The sequence below is a fragment of the Poeciliopsis prolifica genome, unplaced genomic scaffold, assembly GCF_027474105.1.
Source record: "Poeciliopsis prolifica strain line A6 unplaced genomic scaffold, Auburn_PproV2 SCAFFOLD016, whole genome shotgun sequence".
Classification (NCBI taxonomy): domain Eukaryota; kingdom Metazoa; phylum Chordata; class Actinopteri; order Cyprinodontiformes; family Poeciliidae; genus Poeciliopsis; species Poeciliopsis prolifica.
In genome coordinates this window covers 1923783-1942166 of record NW_026562391.1, presented here as the reverse complement: position 1 = coordinate 1942166, position 18384 = coordinate 1923783, and the positions used below count along the sequence as shown (strand labels likewise).

Here is an 18384-nt window from a genome sequence, read left to right as displayed (position 1 = left end):
TCATCCAGGGAAGATGGGTTTGTTGTGGAATGCTCTTGCTGCTCATTGCAAACTTTAATGTTGGTTTTCTCATGCATTTTTCTCTCGTAATCCCGAACGTCATCCAGAGTCATATCTGCAAAAGGTGAGGGAAGTCAGGCTTGCAATGAGGGTCAAAACGTCGGCACCGATCCATCACGGCTTTCCAGCTCACAGGCTTAGGTTAAGAGAAGGGAAGGACTCGCTGGCACCGATACGCTGTGGCTGGCACCGATACGCTGTGGCGAGGTTAGCGACGTAGCGGGTAAAGTGTTAGTTGCCCAGGACCCAAAGACAGTGAAGGACAAGTCCAAGCCAGGAGGGAACGAGAGAGGAGGAGGGAAGGGGGAGAAATGGAGAAGTTTTTGGGATGATTCAAGATTAATGGATAAGCAAGAGGAAGTGGAATCACTGGAAAGAAAAATGAAAAAGGTGAAACTTTTTTTTTCCCCCAAGAAAGTAATTTCACAAGGGGAAAAATAAGAAGCGTCCAGGTTTCAGCTTAGAGGGAAGTATTGAGATGAGTGGTTTTTGTGGAGAGGAGTGGTGAGTCTTTCTGGGGAAAGATAAAAGCCTTGTTTTGTATTTGTGTGCATGCGTGTGCACCACAGCTGTGGGCGATGGGAAAAAAAGAGCTGAAGAGCTGAGAAGGAGTAAACGTGCTGCCTGAGAGGCGAACACAAGGCACCGTGCAGCCGAGGAAACGGACCGAGCCAACACCAACCGCACCAGTTTCAGCTTTTCAAGACAAATTATGTAGAAGCTTCCTCGAAAACAGAAAACACAAGGCTCAACGCTCATTTTACAGTTTTATCAAATCAGACTGGTTTGAATTTCTCTCCCGAAACATGTTTTTGTTTTATTTTAACTGGAGCAGGCTGATGGTGGTCGCCGTGTTCAGCGTTGGTGGGTTAGTAGTGAGCGGAGGATCCATGCTGTACACAAATGTGTTAAACGCAGGCGGCATGAATGGCGCATCACCGATTACAATGACTTAATTAAAAAAAAAAAATGCTGACAAAAATACAAAACAAGTTATTTTAAAAAATGTAGCTGTACCTATCCATTCGTCAACCCAAGCAAACGCCTGCCTGTGTCCCAGCAGCAGCACGTCTCTGACCACCTAAAACACAAAGCAAAGACTCGGTCAAACACGCTGCTAGTGATGCAACATTTTCATCCTTTTTTTTCCGTTCACATGATTTGTTTTTCTCAGGATTATCCTTACAATCAGCTATTTTAACTGCTGAGATCCGAAGTTCACCGAAAAGAAAAACATTGTAAAAAGTAACATTTATGGTTTTCTGCAGCAAGCAGACGCAGCAGAGAATAACGGAAAAGTTGCTGTGGGGAACAAATACAGCTCAATTTCATTTCTTTTCTTTTCTGAAATATTCAATCTAAACAGGTCGTTTTCACTTAGTTCGCCGTAGTTAAAGGAGTCGCAACAGCTAAAGTAAAGCAGAGAAAACAATTTTACTTGATAGATGTATATCAGCATGATTATCACAAAACAACAACTTTTTCTGTCAGTTTTGTGTGGACCTTACTGAGCAACATGCTAACGCCAGCACTTTAGCAAACAGCTTCGCATGAAAGCAGGAGGGTATCAGTTTATCAGAATTATTAGAGCTTTTCTAGCATAACTTGTTTAGGTTTATAAGTCTTGCAGAAACGTTTTCTGGTACAAAATATTAAACTCCAGGATCCTGGATCTTTAGCTCCTTTAATGTAGCTAATCGATACGGATTGGATCAGTGATTTACAATGGGAGCACTTTTACTCTCGTGGTTTTTCTGGACACGTCTTTTGTCCAGTTATCTCAGGTTTACTTTAGCTGTGATCGTTTGAATGGGATAACATTGAGCCAAGGCACATTTTGTCAGGTTAAGTTGTGTTTCTTTAATTTTTTTTAATTATTATTAATTTTTATTTTTTTTAACTTTTTGGGGTTTTCACATTTTTTTAAAGACTTTGACGCCTATTCATAAAAAAAAAATTCTGAAAAACACTTTTAATGTATTTTTGTTTTCTTTTTCATTTCAAGATAAATTTATATAACTTATGTTTTGTTTTGTTTTGTTTTTTACTGCTCTGGGCTACTACATTAATCTTAATAACTTTACTGATTTTAGATTTACTGTCATACATTAAATTCATAATCGTAAATGAATGTGAGTTCATCTTAGAAGCAGAGACTTGATGTTGGAGGAGGTTCTCCAGAAAATTGTTTGAATTTAAAACTTAAAAATAATAACAGTAATAATGAAGCGACCTGACCCAGTTCTTAAAAAGATGTGATTTGCAGGGGAAAAGGCTGATAGATTTATGATTGAAATGTGTGTGTTTGCTTGTTATTGTTTTACTGTCCATCTCTCCTCACCCCACTGTTGACCTCTCACCTTGTGCACAAACTGCTCCACTCGTGTCTGCAGGCCCCACACCTCAAACTTGACCGTGACCAGTTTGTAGGAGCACATGATGGGCTCCTGTGTGTCCCTCCAGCCTTCCTGCAGTATGCCTCGCTTCGTCTTTTCCGACTGGAAATACCGCAAATCCTGGAGGTCGGAGGTAACATTTGTTTGTTTCATACAGTGGCTCAAGCAAAACGGACGCGCCGACTTAAGCCTAGAAAGTAAATAGTGACGTGTGTATAACAGCCTCAAGGTGAAAAAGAAATCCTAAGAGAGGCAAAAACACAAAACCTTACCAAGTGTTTTTGTCCAGTTTCTTGTACAAATAGTTTTAGTACGGATGAATTAAGACAAAACTCACCTAGCAGTAACTTAGCAGCAAGATAAAGAAGTTTGTTTTAAGTACATAATTTTTTGATATTGATGAAGAAGTTCTAGTTTCAATGGCAGATTGCTTCACTTACAACATGGGGGAAACTGTCCAGTTATAAGTGGAATAATATGCCAATTGAAGTAAAACTTTTTCATCAACATTAAGAAATTAGTGACTTAAAACAAGTTCTCATCTCGATGAAAAGAGGGTTAGTTTTGTCTTATTTCAAGTCTACTAAGATATTTGCACTAGAAACTAGACAAAAATACTCGGTAAGATTTGGTGGTGAGCGGGGCTTTTTCAGTGTAAAGTTGAGTTTGTCTAATCTAAACCCTTAAAAGTGACTGTTTAACTACGAAAAGGGTTTGAATTTTTTCTCCTGACTATTACGACATTAATCCACACAAAACACTGTTTCATATGACTGATTGTGTTCCATCTTTGTACTCCTAAGGCTCTACACACTCCCACGTACCCACACACACATACACACACACACACGCACTCACACACACACCCACACACACACGCGCGCGCACGCTCACCTCGGACTCTTTGTAGTAGCGCTCGGGGATCTCATCGTAGGCGATGTCGACGAAGCAAATCTCCCTCTCCTGGTCCTTCAGCTCGATGTCAAAGATCTGGAAACAACAAAAATGTTGTGTTTTTTTTTTTGTTGTTGTTGTTGCTGGTGTTTGATGCTAAATTCAACATTTATTTTCTTGCCTCTCATCACAAAAACTGCCGAATTAAACACTGGAGCAAATTACGCTGAGTCTCAGAAGCACATGGTGTGTCCAGCCACTAGGGGTCGCTCTAAGCTCACTTCTTCAGCTGCTTATTGCACTAAATAACCAGCGCTGACTTCAATTACTGTCATATGTTTAGTCAGCTGATGGCACAAAAGGTGAAAGCTTTCCGTTTTGGGTGTTTATTTTATTTTATTTTTTTGCCTTCCCAGTGTATGTAATTCCAACTCTTGAATATTGTGCATGTGTTTTAATTACTCACATTTAAATTACAACATAATATTTTGTGTCACAAGCTTTAAAGTTAAACACTAAAGGGTCAACGAACCTCTTTGCTTCTACAATTATCAAAGCGCTCAAAATAATTGTTCTACACAGGAGTAAGTAAAACCTTACTTTCTAATTTTACCATTCTGAATAAGATGTGAGGCGGGGGGGGACCCATGAAGGAGATGTTACATAAAATATGAAAAAACACGTCGATCTCAAACAGATTTAAAGCTCCGCGCCGGTTTCTGTCCCCTCCAGCGTGGCAGCGGCGATGACGACGACGACCTGTGAGCGACCCAGACACGTGAACGGGACGCCCGCCAAAACGTCGGACCGTTGAAATAACTCACAAGGAGAATTTTGAATAAGCCGACGCACTTTAAGCCTTTCATTCCTAGGCATCCAGACGGTGGCACCCACCCCTCCGAACCGGAGCGCACAGGGTGAGCAGATCAACAGCACCAAATTAAATTAACTTTACAACAACTGGAGCAGAACCTGGCCAACTCAAAGCTTCATGTGTTCTGGGCATTTTAATAAGGTGGCCTGTAAATCATCACTGCAGCCTGGGAGAATTTCCCTCCTGCAGCAATGCGGAGGTCCGTCTTTTTACGCCGTTGTCTGCTTCGATGGACGCTTTTTTCTGCAGGAAGGGAACAGGCAGCCGTTTTTAAGATGAAAGTATTGAGCGCCGGGGGAGCTCGGTTAATTAAGCGACTGGGTCTAGATGCTGAAGTCGGATGCAGTGGAGTTTGAGTCGAGGCACAGAGATAACATGTAATGATCGAGGCGATGTCGAGGGAGAAGACGTTTAAATCGAAAGGCGCATTCCCAGCAGTTCTGTTTGGTCCGCTGCCATGACATTCTGGTTTGTTTGTCTAGAGGTGAAGACGCGCAAACACTCGAACACCTAAAAGATTAGGCCTCAGTTCGGAGAAAACCCCAATGAACAAACGTGAGAGTCTACCGCTGGTGGGGAAAATGGTCTTTTACCAAAGGCAAAAGGAAAATCCTACAACCGCTAAAGTCCAACGCCGCGCCATTTCTAAACAGAAATGTCAAAACATTTCGCAAAGAAGGTTTTTCAAAGGGTTTGGTTCGTTTGACACAGTGCAGTGTGAAAGGGAGCTGAAAAATATGACAAAAAATGCAATTTTGGTCCCCAATTGAACCTAGTCTGCCAAACCATCAGGTGTAAAAACACCCTAAAAATCTTTAACTTCAGCCAGTAAAGAGGAATCTTGTCGGTTTTGGAAACGTATCCATTCGGTTGACGTGAGTTGCTAAAAATGCCAAGAGGTGCGAGATTAACGGAGCACATTCGAATCACTAATGACAGAAGAGGTTAAGTCAATTTGAGACCAAACACAACATCACAAATTTGCCCAAATGGACAAAGGTGGCCTGCGCAGCGTCAGCAGTATCAGGGCCCTATCAGCCTTCAGGCCGTCTGCAGTGGAAAACAGGACGGACGCCTGTTCCTGAAACGTGAAACACCACGACGAAAACAAAACTACCTGGGCACCGCCATTTGTTCCAGTGAGCAGGTGACCCCCGCCGTACTTACGTTGTCGTTGCTTCCTTTGTTGTCCTCGTATTTTGTCTCTATGTGGATGGAGAACTTGGGCAGGAATGAGCACTGCAAAAAAAGAAAGGAAAAAAAAAAGAGAGAGAAATATTTCTGTCATTCAATCTCTCTTGAGGGAAATCACTGTCCATGCAATATTACAGCAGGCCTACTATCTTATTCAGAGCCCTTGAGCTTTTTCCATGTGTTCAACTCAATTCTCCTCATTTGCATCAGATAAATTCTCGACAATTTATCTGACAGTTCGTCCGTTCAATCCGATCACACAGGCAGATTTATGGTCAGCCGCGCTGCACGACTGCAAAAACACAAAATCTTACCACGTTTTCTTTTTTTTGGTCCGGTTTCTAGTGCAAATATTTTATTACAGATGAAATAAGAGAAAACTAACTTACAAGTAACTTTTCAGCACAATGCAGGAGCGTGTTTTAAGTAAATGATTCCTTAATATTAATGAAAAAGGGCAGATTATGTAGCTTATAAGGTATTTCTCCTGTGTTATGGATGAAATAATCTGCTCGTTGGCTTAAAACGAGCTCTTATATATTCTTGAAAAGTTACCTTGACGCTGGTTTAGCCTTATTTCATATGTTCTAATATATTTGCACTAGAAAGCAGACTAAAAGTACTTTGTAAGATTTAGTGTTTTTGCGACCACAAGGGGTAAAAACGCTTGAAGTCGCAGCGTTTATTTATCACATCTATATAAGGGCAGCCGTTGCAAAATGCTTTCACTTTTAATCCACACCGAAACGAGAAAGCAGGTGCTAGAACCGCCTGCTGCGGTTTGGCAATCCGACTAAAAAACAAAACAATCCTCCGTGGATTTAATAGGCCGACTTGGAAAAAAATGACAAGCATTCTGCTGCTGTCAAAGTATTTCGTTTTTTCAAATGAGGAAAAAAAGAAAAAAGAACGAAGTGACTCACGGAGCCGCGTCTTTAACTCTGAATTACTGCAGCCCCTACGGCTCAGCCTCACAATATGTCGGTGTGTTTTTGATGTGAGCCTTTTTTAAAGCCAAGGCCCGACGTATCCTGTGGGTTAAAGACAGACCACACAGACTGAGGCATGCTGGGTAAACGCGGTTCTGTGTGCTCTGCAAGTCATTTTGAGGAGTGTGGGGCGGATTTTCAGCCCCACAAGTTTTATCTACGCAGTTTGTTTTCTTTCCAACTGTACATTTAGCATCTTACCAGCTTTAAGATCTTTAAAAAGAAAAATGGATCCAATTAATTGTTTTACAGGAACAAAAGATCAAACGTTGATGAAAAGTAGTGTAGAGTCTGCTTGCATTCGGCCCTTTGCCTTATTTTCTGTAGGTGTGAACCGTTACTTACTGTATATTCTTCAGGCAGAAGCGCGACGAGGCAGACGGGCGTCAGGTCAGAGCAGAGGAGAAGCACAAAACAGACAAGTTAGCCGACAGCCATGAATCTATTTATGCTGAAATCAAGGACGACAAAAAAGTGGAATTTAACTTGAGCTTATCCTTTTTATGGATTAAATGCTTCAAAAAGAGCAAGAAACTGTAACAGACAGACATTAAGACTGATAAGTCGACAAATCAGAATCTACTCTTGTCCATCACTGTGCAAACGGTCAGTGGCGATGAAGGTGGAGCAAGAAGCGGAGGAAAATGACAAGAAGGGAAAAAGAAAAGGGCACCGAGGTGAACCGCTGCGGCCGTATGCTCTGCCATGCCAACCGCAGATTACAGATTAAAATAAAAACAGAAGTAAAACAAATAACCTTTCTTTAACAATTAAAAAGAAAAAGGTGTTACACATTCGCACTAAAGTTTCACCAGGTTCGATGCGGGTTTCATATTTAAGATGTTTAAAGATGTTTTTTAAGATCATAACAATATAATTTAAGACAGAAATGGGCTTTTTTTGTGACAAGGGACCAAAACTGTGAGGTATAGTTTAGTGACTTTTTTCCAGCAGCAGCAGCTTTGTGCTGCTCACATGGCGAGTGGCTCTCAGCAGCACTAACCCTCGCAGCACCAAGCTTTTCTTTTTTGTTTTTTGCACACAATGGACGCAGCATCTTATGGGTTTGGCAGCAGAAGTTAGCCAGCGGCAAAGATGAACGTCGTCCAGCTGACTGATGATAAATGTGCTCTCCGTAGACTAATCATAGACATTAAAAAAATTAGTTTTCTTTCACATTATTGAAAGAAATTAACTTTCGATTGGATTCTAAGAATATCGAGATCCACCTAAAAGCTGGGCGTGGGGGTTAAACGCGCACAACACATTTTAAAAATACACGTGCCAAAATTGCAAACAAGATTGCCGAATTACATAGCATATGTCCGGAGTTTCACAGTTTGTTTGTTTTTTTTGTTGTTGGACAATCCAATTCCTCGAGCTTTTATCAAAACGTGTTAAAAATGCGCCGTGCAGATTAACAGTTTGGATCCCGTTCCTTCCCTGCTCTCTTCACACTGCTCCAATGCACTACTAACATCCAGTGAAGTGTCTCTGCAAAGTGTTAAGTGGTGGCTAAAATCTGTTGTGGCTAAAAAAAAAAAAGGAAAACTGTTTGAGAAGGTGACCTTAGAAAGCTGCGTCGGGCTCCATGCGACTGCAGTGAGGAGCGGTTCTGTGTCCGTACCTGGCAGAGTGTCACAGCGGGGCTTTTGGAGAAGCGGCTGAGCAGCACATCTGCGCTGCACACTCACCCGTTATGGTGTAAGGGTAGTAGTTCCAGGCTTTCTCTGTGACGTAGAAGATTTTAGGAACCACTGCTCGGGCCCAGCTGGGTAATTTACTGCGGAAATGAGACAGAAACGGAGACATTGGACGAGGGACAGTCAGGACGCAGACGTTCACTGACATCAGGCTAAAGCCACATCTACCTGATCCATTAGCCTTGATCCCTGCTTTACTCTACAATAGTGATGTTTAGATCACGCCTAAAAAAATCCAACCTGCCCTGAGCCCAATTCGACCCAATTGACTTTAATTACGAGCCCAAAGTAGACCTGATGCATTATTTTAAGATTACACAAATTTTGTTTGTGTCGCTTCTTCTGTAATCGACTTTTGCTTAACGTCTTCCAGCTCCAGCTTGTTGCTTGTTGTAACCACCGGGTGAGTCAGGTGCCAATATTCTGAGATGAGAAATCTGCTGCTAGCGTTCTCACGAAAACCAAAAACTTAGAGCACATCACCTCGGTACTAACGTCCCTACATCGGCTCCCTGTGGCTCAGAGAATAGACTTCAAAATACTGCGGTTCGTTTAGGAATCGCTGACTGGGTTAGCGCCAGGATGCGTTAAAGATCTAATGCTGTTGCATCAACCTGCCAGACCCCTCAGCTGTAGGGGGTCAACAAAACATGCAGCATTCGGCTTCTGTGCGCCACAAAATCTGGAACACATTTTCAGAAAACTGCAAAACAGCCGAAACACTGAGTTCCTTTAAATCCAGCCTATAAAACCCGCCTGTTCAGAGCAGCTTTTGGAACACAACACATGAAACACGAACCAACACGACAGGGAGCAAAATGTAAAATGTTTACTGGTTTTCTCGGTTGTTTACGTGTCTTTTAGGACTTTGTGTTTTTCTTACGTGACGCACTTTGAACTGCCTTGTCACTGAAATGTGCTGCGCAAATAAACTTCATTGACTGATTGATGCAGCGCGCTGCGCCTGTTACCTTCTGCACCTCAACAGGTTAAAATACCTTCTCCTTCATTTACACCTTAATCAGAAGATTAACGCAACTTTAAACTGCACATTCTCTTTCAGTTTTCTGCATGTATTATCAGCTTTTTAAACACTCCACAGAAGCCTGAGCGCGACCCCATCATCAAGCAACATCATTCAAAAAAATGTAAACTCTACAAACTGCTCTGGATTGCAATTATTCAAGTGCTGAAACGTTCAAATGAGACGTTATATGATTTGAGTTTGCATTAAATGACAGTGGGGGGAATTACAGTTGTTACTTCTCCATTATTTTCCCAATGCTGTTTGCTCTCTCTCTATAATCGATTCACAAATCGGTCTGCACTCTAAACATGCAGGAGCAAAGTCAGAGCGGGAGATGATCGTTGTCCTTTGAGATCGATGGGAGAGACGCTCTAAGCCTCCCTGTTCTTGCTCTCTTTTTTGGGCATTCCCCAACTTTAAGAGCCGACAGACACACGAAGAGCTACACTTAACCATCCTCACACCGACCGCTTCCTACAGAATCCGTCACATACACCTGAGTGTTTCTTAGTCAAAAAAAAAGAACAAAACCTGCTGCATCGTGACAGCAGTGAATAAAATCAGTCTTCCACTGTGATATTTTTTTGAGCATTGGCAGGCGCAGTTGCCCTCCCCTTCTCTCCCCCCCAACAAAAGAGACTGACACTCCTCCCACACCTCCATCTGTTGATTGCTCCCGTTCCCTCCATGCTCATTTGACAGACTACAGGCGATTTCTTGCCCATGCTGCCAAGCAAAGACGTTTGCATTTTAAGGGAGGAAAGGGGGAACAACAACAACAACAACAAAAAAAGCCCATTTAAATAGAGCTGACAGTTTATCAAGTTCATATTGGTGAGATGAAGTTAAAAGCATGTGACAACATCGGGGTAAGAGTGTTTTAAGTGTGACAAATGAAGTCCAGATTGACTTCCCTGCTGGTGAATCTCAGCTTAATGTTTGTTTGCCGCAGAGCCAGATGGACGAAGGACTGATTTTGAGTAACTGCAACAATAGTTGTGTTATTAATTCTGCCGATTACGGTGTTTTGTGTTGTTTTTTTTTTTTTTTTTTCTTTTTCCATTTGCTTGATGTTCAGCATTCGATTAGCAAAGATCGCATGCGGACTCCAATTTCATCTGGAGACGACCCAATGCTGGACCGTCTCCAGATGACGGCGGTGGAGTCGGGGCGTTTTTAATTCCGCCGCACAGATGCGATCATTACCGCCATCATAAACCATCTCTGATGCAAACACTTAGGGAGAATGAAGCGCGTTCACCTTCACCGCCAAAACCTTCAAACCCTGACGGATGACGTACGACAGTCGCCTGTTTCTGAACACTTGAACCGTTTCTCACACTTTTAACAAAAACAAAACTCATCAAAGTTGGACTTGTTTGCCCATGTTTTTAACCAAAAGCACTTGATAAGTTTCTACAGTTCTCACGGGCCGAGCGGCTTTAATTGCTTTCTCCTGGAGGTTCGCTGACTCAGCATAACTGGCTTCCCAGCTCAGCGAACGCTGACGCAGGAAACCGTGCCAAAAGACAAATGGCCGACCGAATCTCTTCCACCCCTCCATTTTCACTCTTTGGTCATTCCTTCTGCTTGTTTTCTCCTCTGCTTACACATTTTATTATTCTTACGCCGTCACCTTCGCTTGATATTTACTCAGTCTGCTGACACGAACCGTGTAGAAAAAACTGCGAGGAGGCTATAACAGAGATACTGCTCTGTGAAATGTCTGCTGGAAAGGAGGATGGCTGGGTTCATGCGTTTCAGGAATAAGAAATGTACTATTTTTTCATTATTTGCAGCATCTTAAACAGTAAAAAATTGTAAAAAAAAAAAAAAAACAACAAAAACAGAAAAAACAAAAATGGTTTTGTTTAAAGGCATCTAATTCATTTCCTCTTCAAAAGTCTTTAGGTTGTTCTTACACTCATTAACCCAGAATTATTTATACCAGAAAAAAAATCCAAAAAAGATGTTTTTAATAAATCAGGACGTTTCAAAGACCAAGTCAAAACTCCTCCAGTGACAATTCAGCAACAGTAGTGGTATTTTTTTTTCACATTTGTCATTTTTGCACACTCTCTTTGGCAACTGGATGTAACTTTATTTCAGTTTTCCCAACATTGTTGCTACTCCAAATGACTCTCGCATGCTGGATGACTTTGGCGTTTCTACGCACGTTCACAATTAAAATACGCAAATCACACAAAAAATCTAATTCCACGATTTTCCAAAGATTTCCAAACTGCAGTGCAACGTTCAGACACTTGCAGGCATCGAAACGTAAAAGCACATGTTGCAGTTTACTGACAGGTAACAAGAGAAAATAATGCAACATTTTCCAATTTAAAAGGGAGAGAAATAATGAAAATAATAAGAAGAAGAAGATCAAGTTTGAGCTAATTTCATTTTTGGGTGTGTTTATAAACTGGAGTTTAATCACAGATGATAAGTCAGGCATTATAATAAAAAAAATGAAGCAAACATTTGGCTAATTGGCCTGTTTAATGATCTCTCTGAAACTTTTAACAGTGTGGGTAATTGTTCACTGTTGCTCTAGTTTCAGTCTTCTCACATTCAGCTACTCAAATCCAGATGGCTTATGGTGTTCTTTGGACTTTTCCTAAAAAAAATCTGGTTTTTATGAAATCCGCCCAGAAAGTCCCAAAATACTCCAGACACATTAAGTTGTTTCCCGGTAGGTGGAATCTAGCAGCACCGACCTGTTGAGGTAGACGCGTTTCTCTGTGAACTGTCCTTGGCCGTGAACTGGGTCTTCAAAGGGTTCGTTCTGGACCACCTCCACTCCTTCCCCTCGGTCGCTCTGCTCATGGCTGTGTTTGCTAATCATGTACAGCTGCCCGATCCGGTACTGAGGGGGGAAAAAAAGAGAGAGAGAGGAAGGATCGTGAGTTTACATGCCGCAACACACATTAAAAAAATTATGGATACTTTAACTGCAAACATGCTGACCGCTATGTCAGCTAGAGATGAGTCAGTTTTCTGTCAGGGCATCACAAACACACACACACACACATCTGTAAATCTTTTCATCCTGTAGCCTGGGTGGATGTGAACCCTCCAGAGAGGTCTGCAACAAAGCATCAGATTTTCAGTCCACTTTTCTTTTTTTCTTTTTTTTTTACTTAAAAAAAGCAAATTTTGTGTTCAAGCAGGAAACCTGCAGCATTTTTTTTTTTGCCTTCTATGTAATTTAGACCTCAAAGAAAGCAGAAAAAAGTTGGTAGCGTTACTGATAAATACGGCATTGTGTTCATAATTTGAGAAACAATTCAGGTTTTTGCTCATAAAAACCCATGTCTGCGCACACGACATGAACTCAAGGTTGTTCCTGGCGTGACGACGTGTTTTCAAGAAAAGGTCAACATTGAGATTTTAATTGCCGGCTCGTTGGGTTTGATTAATACATTAAATCAAAACTAATTAAAAAACCCAGCTCCTGCCCTCAACAAGTCAATGAGCTGAAGGCAGCACTTCGGTGAGGGTTTAACTTCGTCTTGTGAAACTTTTGACGGGAACAAAACGCCTAAATGGAAAAGCAGAATGAAGATCGGAATATTAAAAACAGATTTCGATGGCCGGGAACAGCAAATTATGTCAGCTTCTTTGATTTTCACTTTTCTTATTCGACTCATTTCTCAAAGGTGTAAAATACTTCAGCAAAAACTGTTTCACACATTTTTCCTTTTACATGTGAATTTTGATCAGTTACATAGATTTTCACATGTAAATATTATTGTGATTACTATTTAAAATACAGAAGTCATGAGCCGGAACCATTGAAGTAGCTCGTTTCTGGTACGCCGGTAATTCTGACGTACAAGCAACAACCGCAAAACAGCAAGTCATAAGGAGGGTAAAGCCACGACTGCTGGCCAACTGGGGATTCATTTTTACTTTAAAAAACAATCTGATGAGACACTGGAAAAGACTGTCAGTGCGTGAACATTGTGCTAAAAGGAGTTAGCCTGTTAGCAAAGCTATTCATGGCTAAACTAGCATCTCAGCGCTAAACGTGTAGCAGCAAAGAAAGATGCGCTTGTCAAAGCAGTTCCATGAATAATCAAGTGATATTTTTTGTTGTTGTTGACGTCATATGTCTGTCATTTATCCATCAATTTAGCAGCAAAAAAGGGTTGCTAAATTAGTCAATATATGGTTTTTGATTCAAATTCAATTAATCGCGACTAATTCGACTCCAGTCCACCCGCTATTTTCTTCCCAACACTTTTATCAGGTAAAAACTGTGAACTCTCTCCCTGATGCAATTTTTGTCTCAAAGACTGGAAAAACAAACAAACAAAAAAAAAAAAACAAGACTAAAATCTTCGAGGCGAGAGCCAGGACCTGGTAATGAACCGAGTCCCGCCTGTTTCCTCCTGAATCTCAACGCTGCTTCTCTCCCTGACCTTTACCTGTCACGCCTGCAGGCTGAGTTGTGAAATGCTGCCGGGGGGGAAAACGTGAGGCGCTCACCCACAGTCATTCAGATGATGTCACCACCTCTCTGCTGCTGCTGCTGGAAAAATCTCTGATGGATACAACTACCTAACTGCATGTGGGAGAGTAAATCGAACAATTATGTAAAAGGAAAAAAAAAAAAACGCTAGAAAAGATTGCCGTCTTTGGGGACCGAGGAAACGTTGGGGGTGGAGGAGATTTGTTCAGACACTTTCGGGAAAACAAATCGATTCCCCCTGAAGAGCATTTTCTTCTTAGAATCAAATAAGTCATGAGCAAAACAAGAAATAGCAACCTATTTTAAAAGCAGAGAATGACAAGAAAACAATTGACTGAAATCTGAACAATAAACAGCCAGTCAATGCCGAGATAAAATTATTTTCTGAACCCGGCACATTTTTGCCTGACAGAGGTGAGAGTGATCATTGTTATGCCTAATGTACCGTCCAATGGTCAAGTCTGCTTTAGCGACAAAAGTGTAATCATCTGACAAATAGACACTCCAATCAGAATAATGAGGCTTTAACACTGTAATAAAATGGTGATGAAATCAAATAGCTTTTGATAAAATTCAGATTAAATTTAGAGGCCTGAGGCTGGAAGGGAGGACGAGCAGAATCCTCTCTTTATGAATAACAACCTGTTTGTCTCACTTATTTCCTATGTGAACTGAATGGGAGATGCTTTAATAAAAAAGGTAGAAAAGAAGGTCAGATTTTTTACTGTAATTACAAAAGGTTCTTCCTGCCTTAAAAATAGGATGAGCAGACGGCTTTGAGCAGCGTAAATAACTTTGTGGACAGTTGGTGAAACTCGGGCCGGTTTCACGCCTGACAGTCCGGCGGACTCGGTCCGACTGGGGACCAAAGCTGCGAGCCGCAAGCGGAGGGCATTCAAAGCAAAACCCATCTTCAGGAGTTTGGAATCTAAGGTGAAGCTCGTTTTTCTTATTGTGCCATATCCAGCACTAAATGACACTAAATTATTAACTGCTGCTTTTATGTATCCTCCTTGATCTGTTGACAAGCAAAACTGTCAGAGCCAGATTCATCTTTTTCTCACCGTCGCGATATTCCTGTGTCTCCTTCACAGCTTCATCTGCTCCATTAATCAAGGCTCACCTTTTCACTCGTGGTCTGCAAAGCAAATCAAGCGAGTCTCACAACAGCTCAGGGGATGCAGACACTGCCAGGTATTGAGCTACTGTAGATAATGCAAATGCTCCTCATCTCGTTTCCACACACACTCAAGACAGAGCACAACGCTGCGATGACGGAGTAGGCCTGCAGTCCCTTCAGACAGGAGCTCAGGCTCGGGACGGAGGTTCACTGAGCTCATCCGTTTCACGCAGCGGATGCTCTTATGCGTTTTGTTGATGATGAGCTGCAGCACCAGCTAAAAATATCAAGGACCCGCCGACACCCCTGCAGAGGGCCATTTCGATGATTTGAAATATTGAAGAGCGTCATAAATGTCACCAATTAGCCGCATTTTCGAGCAGGCGCCTACCTGCTCTGAAAGGGTTCGTGTTCAATGGCGCACGGCAGAGTAAGTCTTTTTTTTTATTATTTGTTATGCATTTATTTTTGTTTAATTCATTTGCTCTGATTTGACAGTCAGTCTATGTCTGTCAGACAGGAAGTGCAGCGATCATCATGTCGAATGATCAAGTTTGGCCTTGGTCACACATTTACAAAGTAGAATTTTTGCAGTAGTTTTTTTATCATTTGCTAAATGAGGCCAAGAGAAACAATTTACACATTCAGAGAAATAATGAAGGCAAGAGCATCGGCTTACGCACGCCTGCCCTACTGGCAATTATTTAGATTGTTTACAGAAAGATATAATCAAAATAAGCCAACGTAAATTTTTTCATTTTTTTATTAAATTGGAGCAAAGCAACCCAAAGCAAAACTATACATTCAGTTTAGATTTAATCACACAAAAAAAAAAAAAAACCAGAAGTGCAAGTATAGAGCCTTGGGGAGCTCCATTTGAAACACTTTAATATCTGTGAATCAGTATGTTCCCTTCTTAAACTACAATTTCAACTATAATATTTTATGAATATGGGGTTATTTGCTTTCTGTAGACATCCAGGAAAACACCTGCAGCATATTTGCTGTAGAGTAGAGGAGTTTGGTTTATTTTTGAACAAATTCCACAAGAACAAATCACTGATTTGTTTCAGATAAACATTATTTTATATGCAGCATATTGTGTGATGAAAACATTTGGCTGGAAATAATACTCTTTTTTTTCAATTTTGAAAATTACAGTACAACTAAATTCATGTGTGTCTCCATCTTTATAGTATACTGATATGATTTTAGCGTATTTTACCAGAGAAAACCAGTTTAAAGAGGCAGATTGTAAGATTTATCCAAAGGCCTTCACTGCCTTTAATTAATGCACGACAACATTGTTTTGTTAGTTCCTTTTACAAACCAATTTTTCTTCCTATGGTAGCATGTGCTAACTTGTGACCCCAAAATATACATTTTAATTTTATACCTTAATTTATTATGAATTATGCTACAGATAATAAGCCAAACAACTACATTTCCTTCCTCTGACTTTATATTATACATGATGTGTGATGCCAGGGAGAAATAAACAACTAGGTGTTGATATTAACAGCCTTTTTTCCCCCCAGGTGTTAAAATTCTCTGCTTTGAGTTTTATAAACACACCAGCCACTAATGGCCAACATCACATTTTCGTATTTATGTTTTTTCTGAGATTTTTCCCACAAAGCAAAGAAATGTCGACAACGTCATCATGACCTGCCCTTTTTTTTTTCTTTTCTTAAGATGAGAGCTTCGTAAAAATCCTCTTGAATTCAAATACCAGTTAATTGGGATTGATTAAACGCCGTCTACATTCAGCTTATTTTGGCTCAACCTCGAAAAACACAACAAAAACATTTTGTTCTCCACTAAAGCCATCAAAAACGACATGAGGTGCGTGTTGGTAAAAGTGCCGAGAGGCTTTCCATTGGTCTTGGGTGGATAAGTTCAAGTAGTGCAAAAGGAAGAAAACCCAACGACCCCGTAAGACTGTTTACATTTTTAAAGCGTTACTAATCGGAAAATCAAGAAAAAAAGACCAGAGTAGGAGAGGTAAAGGAAGGGAGAAGAAAACAGGCCTGATGCTTGTTTAAGAGCAGAAAACAGACAATCAGGCAGGAGAAACAGAGAAATGGAGAGAGAAACGGTGTGATTAGAGAGATGCACATCACTGTGTTCCCAGAGCAGAGAGGGAGCTGCAGTGAATGAAAGCAATAAATTTAAAAAACAGGCAAGACCGGATCGAGGAGGGCGAGGAACTAATTTCTTTCCAACAACAGATTATCTCTCTTGTTTTGTTTTTGTTTTTGAAGGCAAGATTGCTCTTGGAAGAAATAACGGCTTTACTTGCCCTTAATAAGTCAAGAACTGCAGAAAGTTTTTCCAACTTTACAAAACCGAGCCCAGCTGACAGTAGAGCTTTTAGCAAAAAATGGGAACAAAGAAAGAGTTGATAAGTCGCTCAGGACTGATACATTAAACCTGCGACAGTTATGTCTCAGCATAGACTTATGAAAATCCACAAAAACAATATTCTCAGGAGCAGAGTGAAATAAAATGGAGACCATTGCCAAGTAGAACCAACTGGATTTTCAAACTTAAGCTTGTTTTCAATTGGTAAAATAATGAGTGCCATATATTAAGGAACATAATTTGATTTGGATTTAACGATTCATCATTTGACTTTCTGTCAAATCACAAATACAGACTCAAGCGACATTACGGATCCCCTTTATGGTTACCAGCAATTACGACGGACACAACTGGTTTTTAGGTGTTTCCTGCATGTAAACATCTAGTTTCAATTGCAAATACTTAACTGAATGCAAAGACTATGAATCGAACGTGAATCCTGCAGTGAAGTTTCTCACCTCAGTAATCAGTAAGTTCTATTAAATTAGCCTGGACTTCATCACTACACTGTCCCTCTCTGCACTTCACAGCCACGCTTCATGCCAAGTCATAAAGCTGCTTCTGTCATCCGATTGTTGAAGAGTTCATCGTTTCTGCCAAAGTAAAACAAAAGAAAAACTAAAATCACGCTCAAAGAGTCTAATTTTCTAGCCAAACGATACACTGGTACGAGACGTCTCATTTCTATAAAGCGTGCATCGTTAGATGAAATAATTTTATTAACAGTTTCATCATTGCTGAAAACAGAACCATCAGACATAGCTGCCTGTCACCATCAGACATAGCTGCCTGTCACCAGCGCACCGAGACTTTTCTCTCTGGGCTGTCTCGTCAGCAAACCTCTGTTATTTAAATATCTGTGTGAGGTAATGGTCGTGCTAATAGTGCTGATAATCACTGTGTTCCACTTTAAGCGGGCTACATTAAGGCCTACTGGGAGCTACACTGCCGACAAAACAGAGAGCCTATTTTCTGCTCGGCTGCATCTGAGAACTTCCCAGAGCAACTTAGAAGAAAAACCTTCCCACCTAACGGGATGCATGTGATCCTCGCTGATGAATTTCTGGTTGAAAGGCCGTAATAGCTGCTGACAGCGCCAAGGTCAAAACCATAAACGGGTTCGTAAGCTCTCTGTGAGTGTGGGCTCAACTTGGTGAAAGATTCCTTCTTCCTGTCCAAAGAGAAAAGTAGCTAAAGTTCACCTGCTGCCATTATATGTCTAAGCTGCCAAAAAAAAGTAACCCCACAGACAAGTTGGAAAGCAGAGGTGAAGTGATGGATATTGA

At 41.0% G+C, this 18384-nt stretch overlaps 1 protein-coding gene across 1 annotated transcript in view; it reads right to left on the bottom strand.

Moving 5' to 3' along the window:
- LOC129366904 (cytoplasmic phosphatidylinositol transfer protein 1-like) overlaps window positions 1–18384 on the bottom strand; it is a 59773-nt gene that overhangs the window by 5018 nt on the left and 36371 nt on the right. The window contains exons 2-8 of the mRNA XM_055040992.1: window positions 11858–12006; window positions 8102–8190; window positions 6753–6760; window positions 5392–5463; window positions 3351–3446; window positions 2421–2576; window positions 1078–1141 (exon numbers count right to left, since the gene is read on the bottom strand). Coding sequence (XP_054896967.1) covers window positions 1078–1141; window positions 2421–2576; window positions 3351–3446; window positions 5392–5463; window positions 6753–6760; window positions 8102–8190; window positions 11858–12006 — 634 coding nt within the window. The remainder of the gene's footprint in view (window positions 1–1077; window positions 1142–2420; window positions 2577–3350; window positions 3447–5391; window positions 5464–6752; window positions 6761–8101; window positions 8191–11857; window positions 12007–18384) is intronic.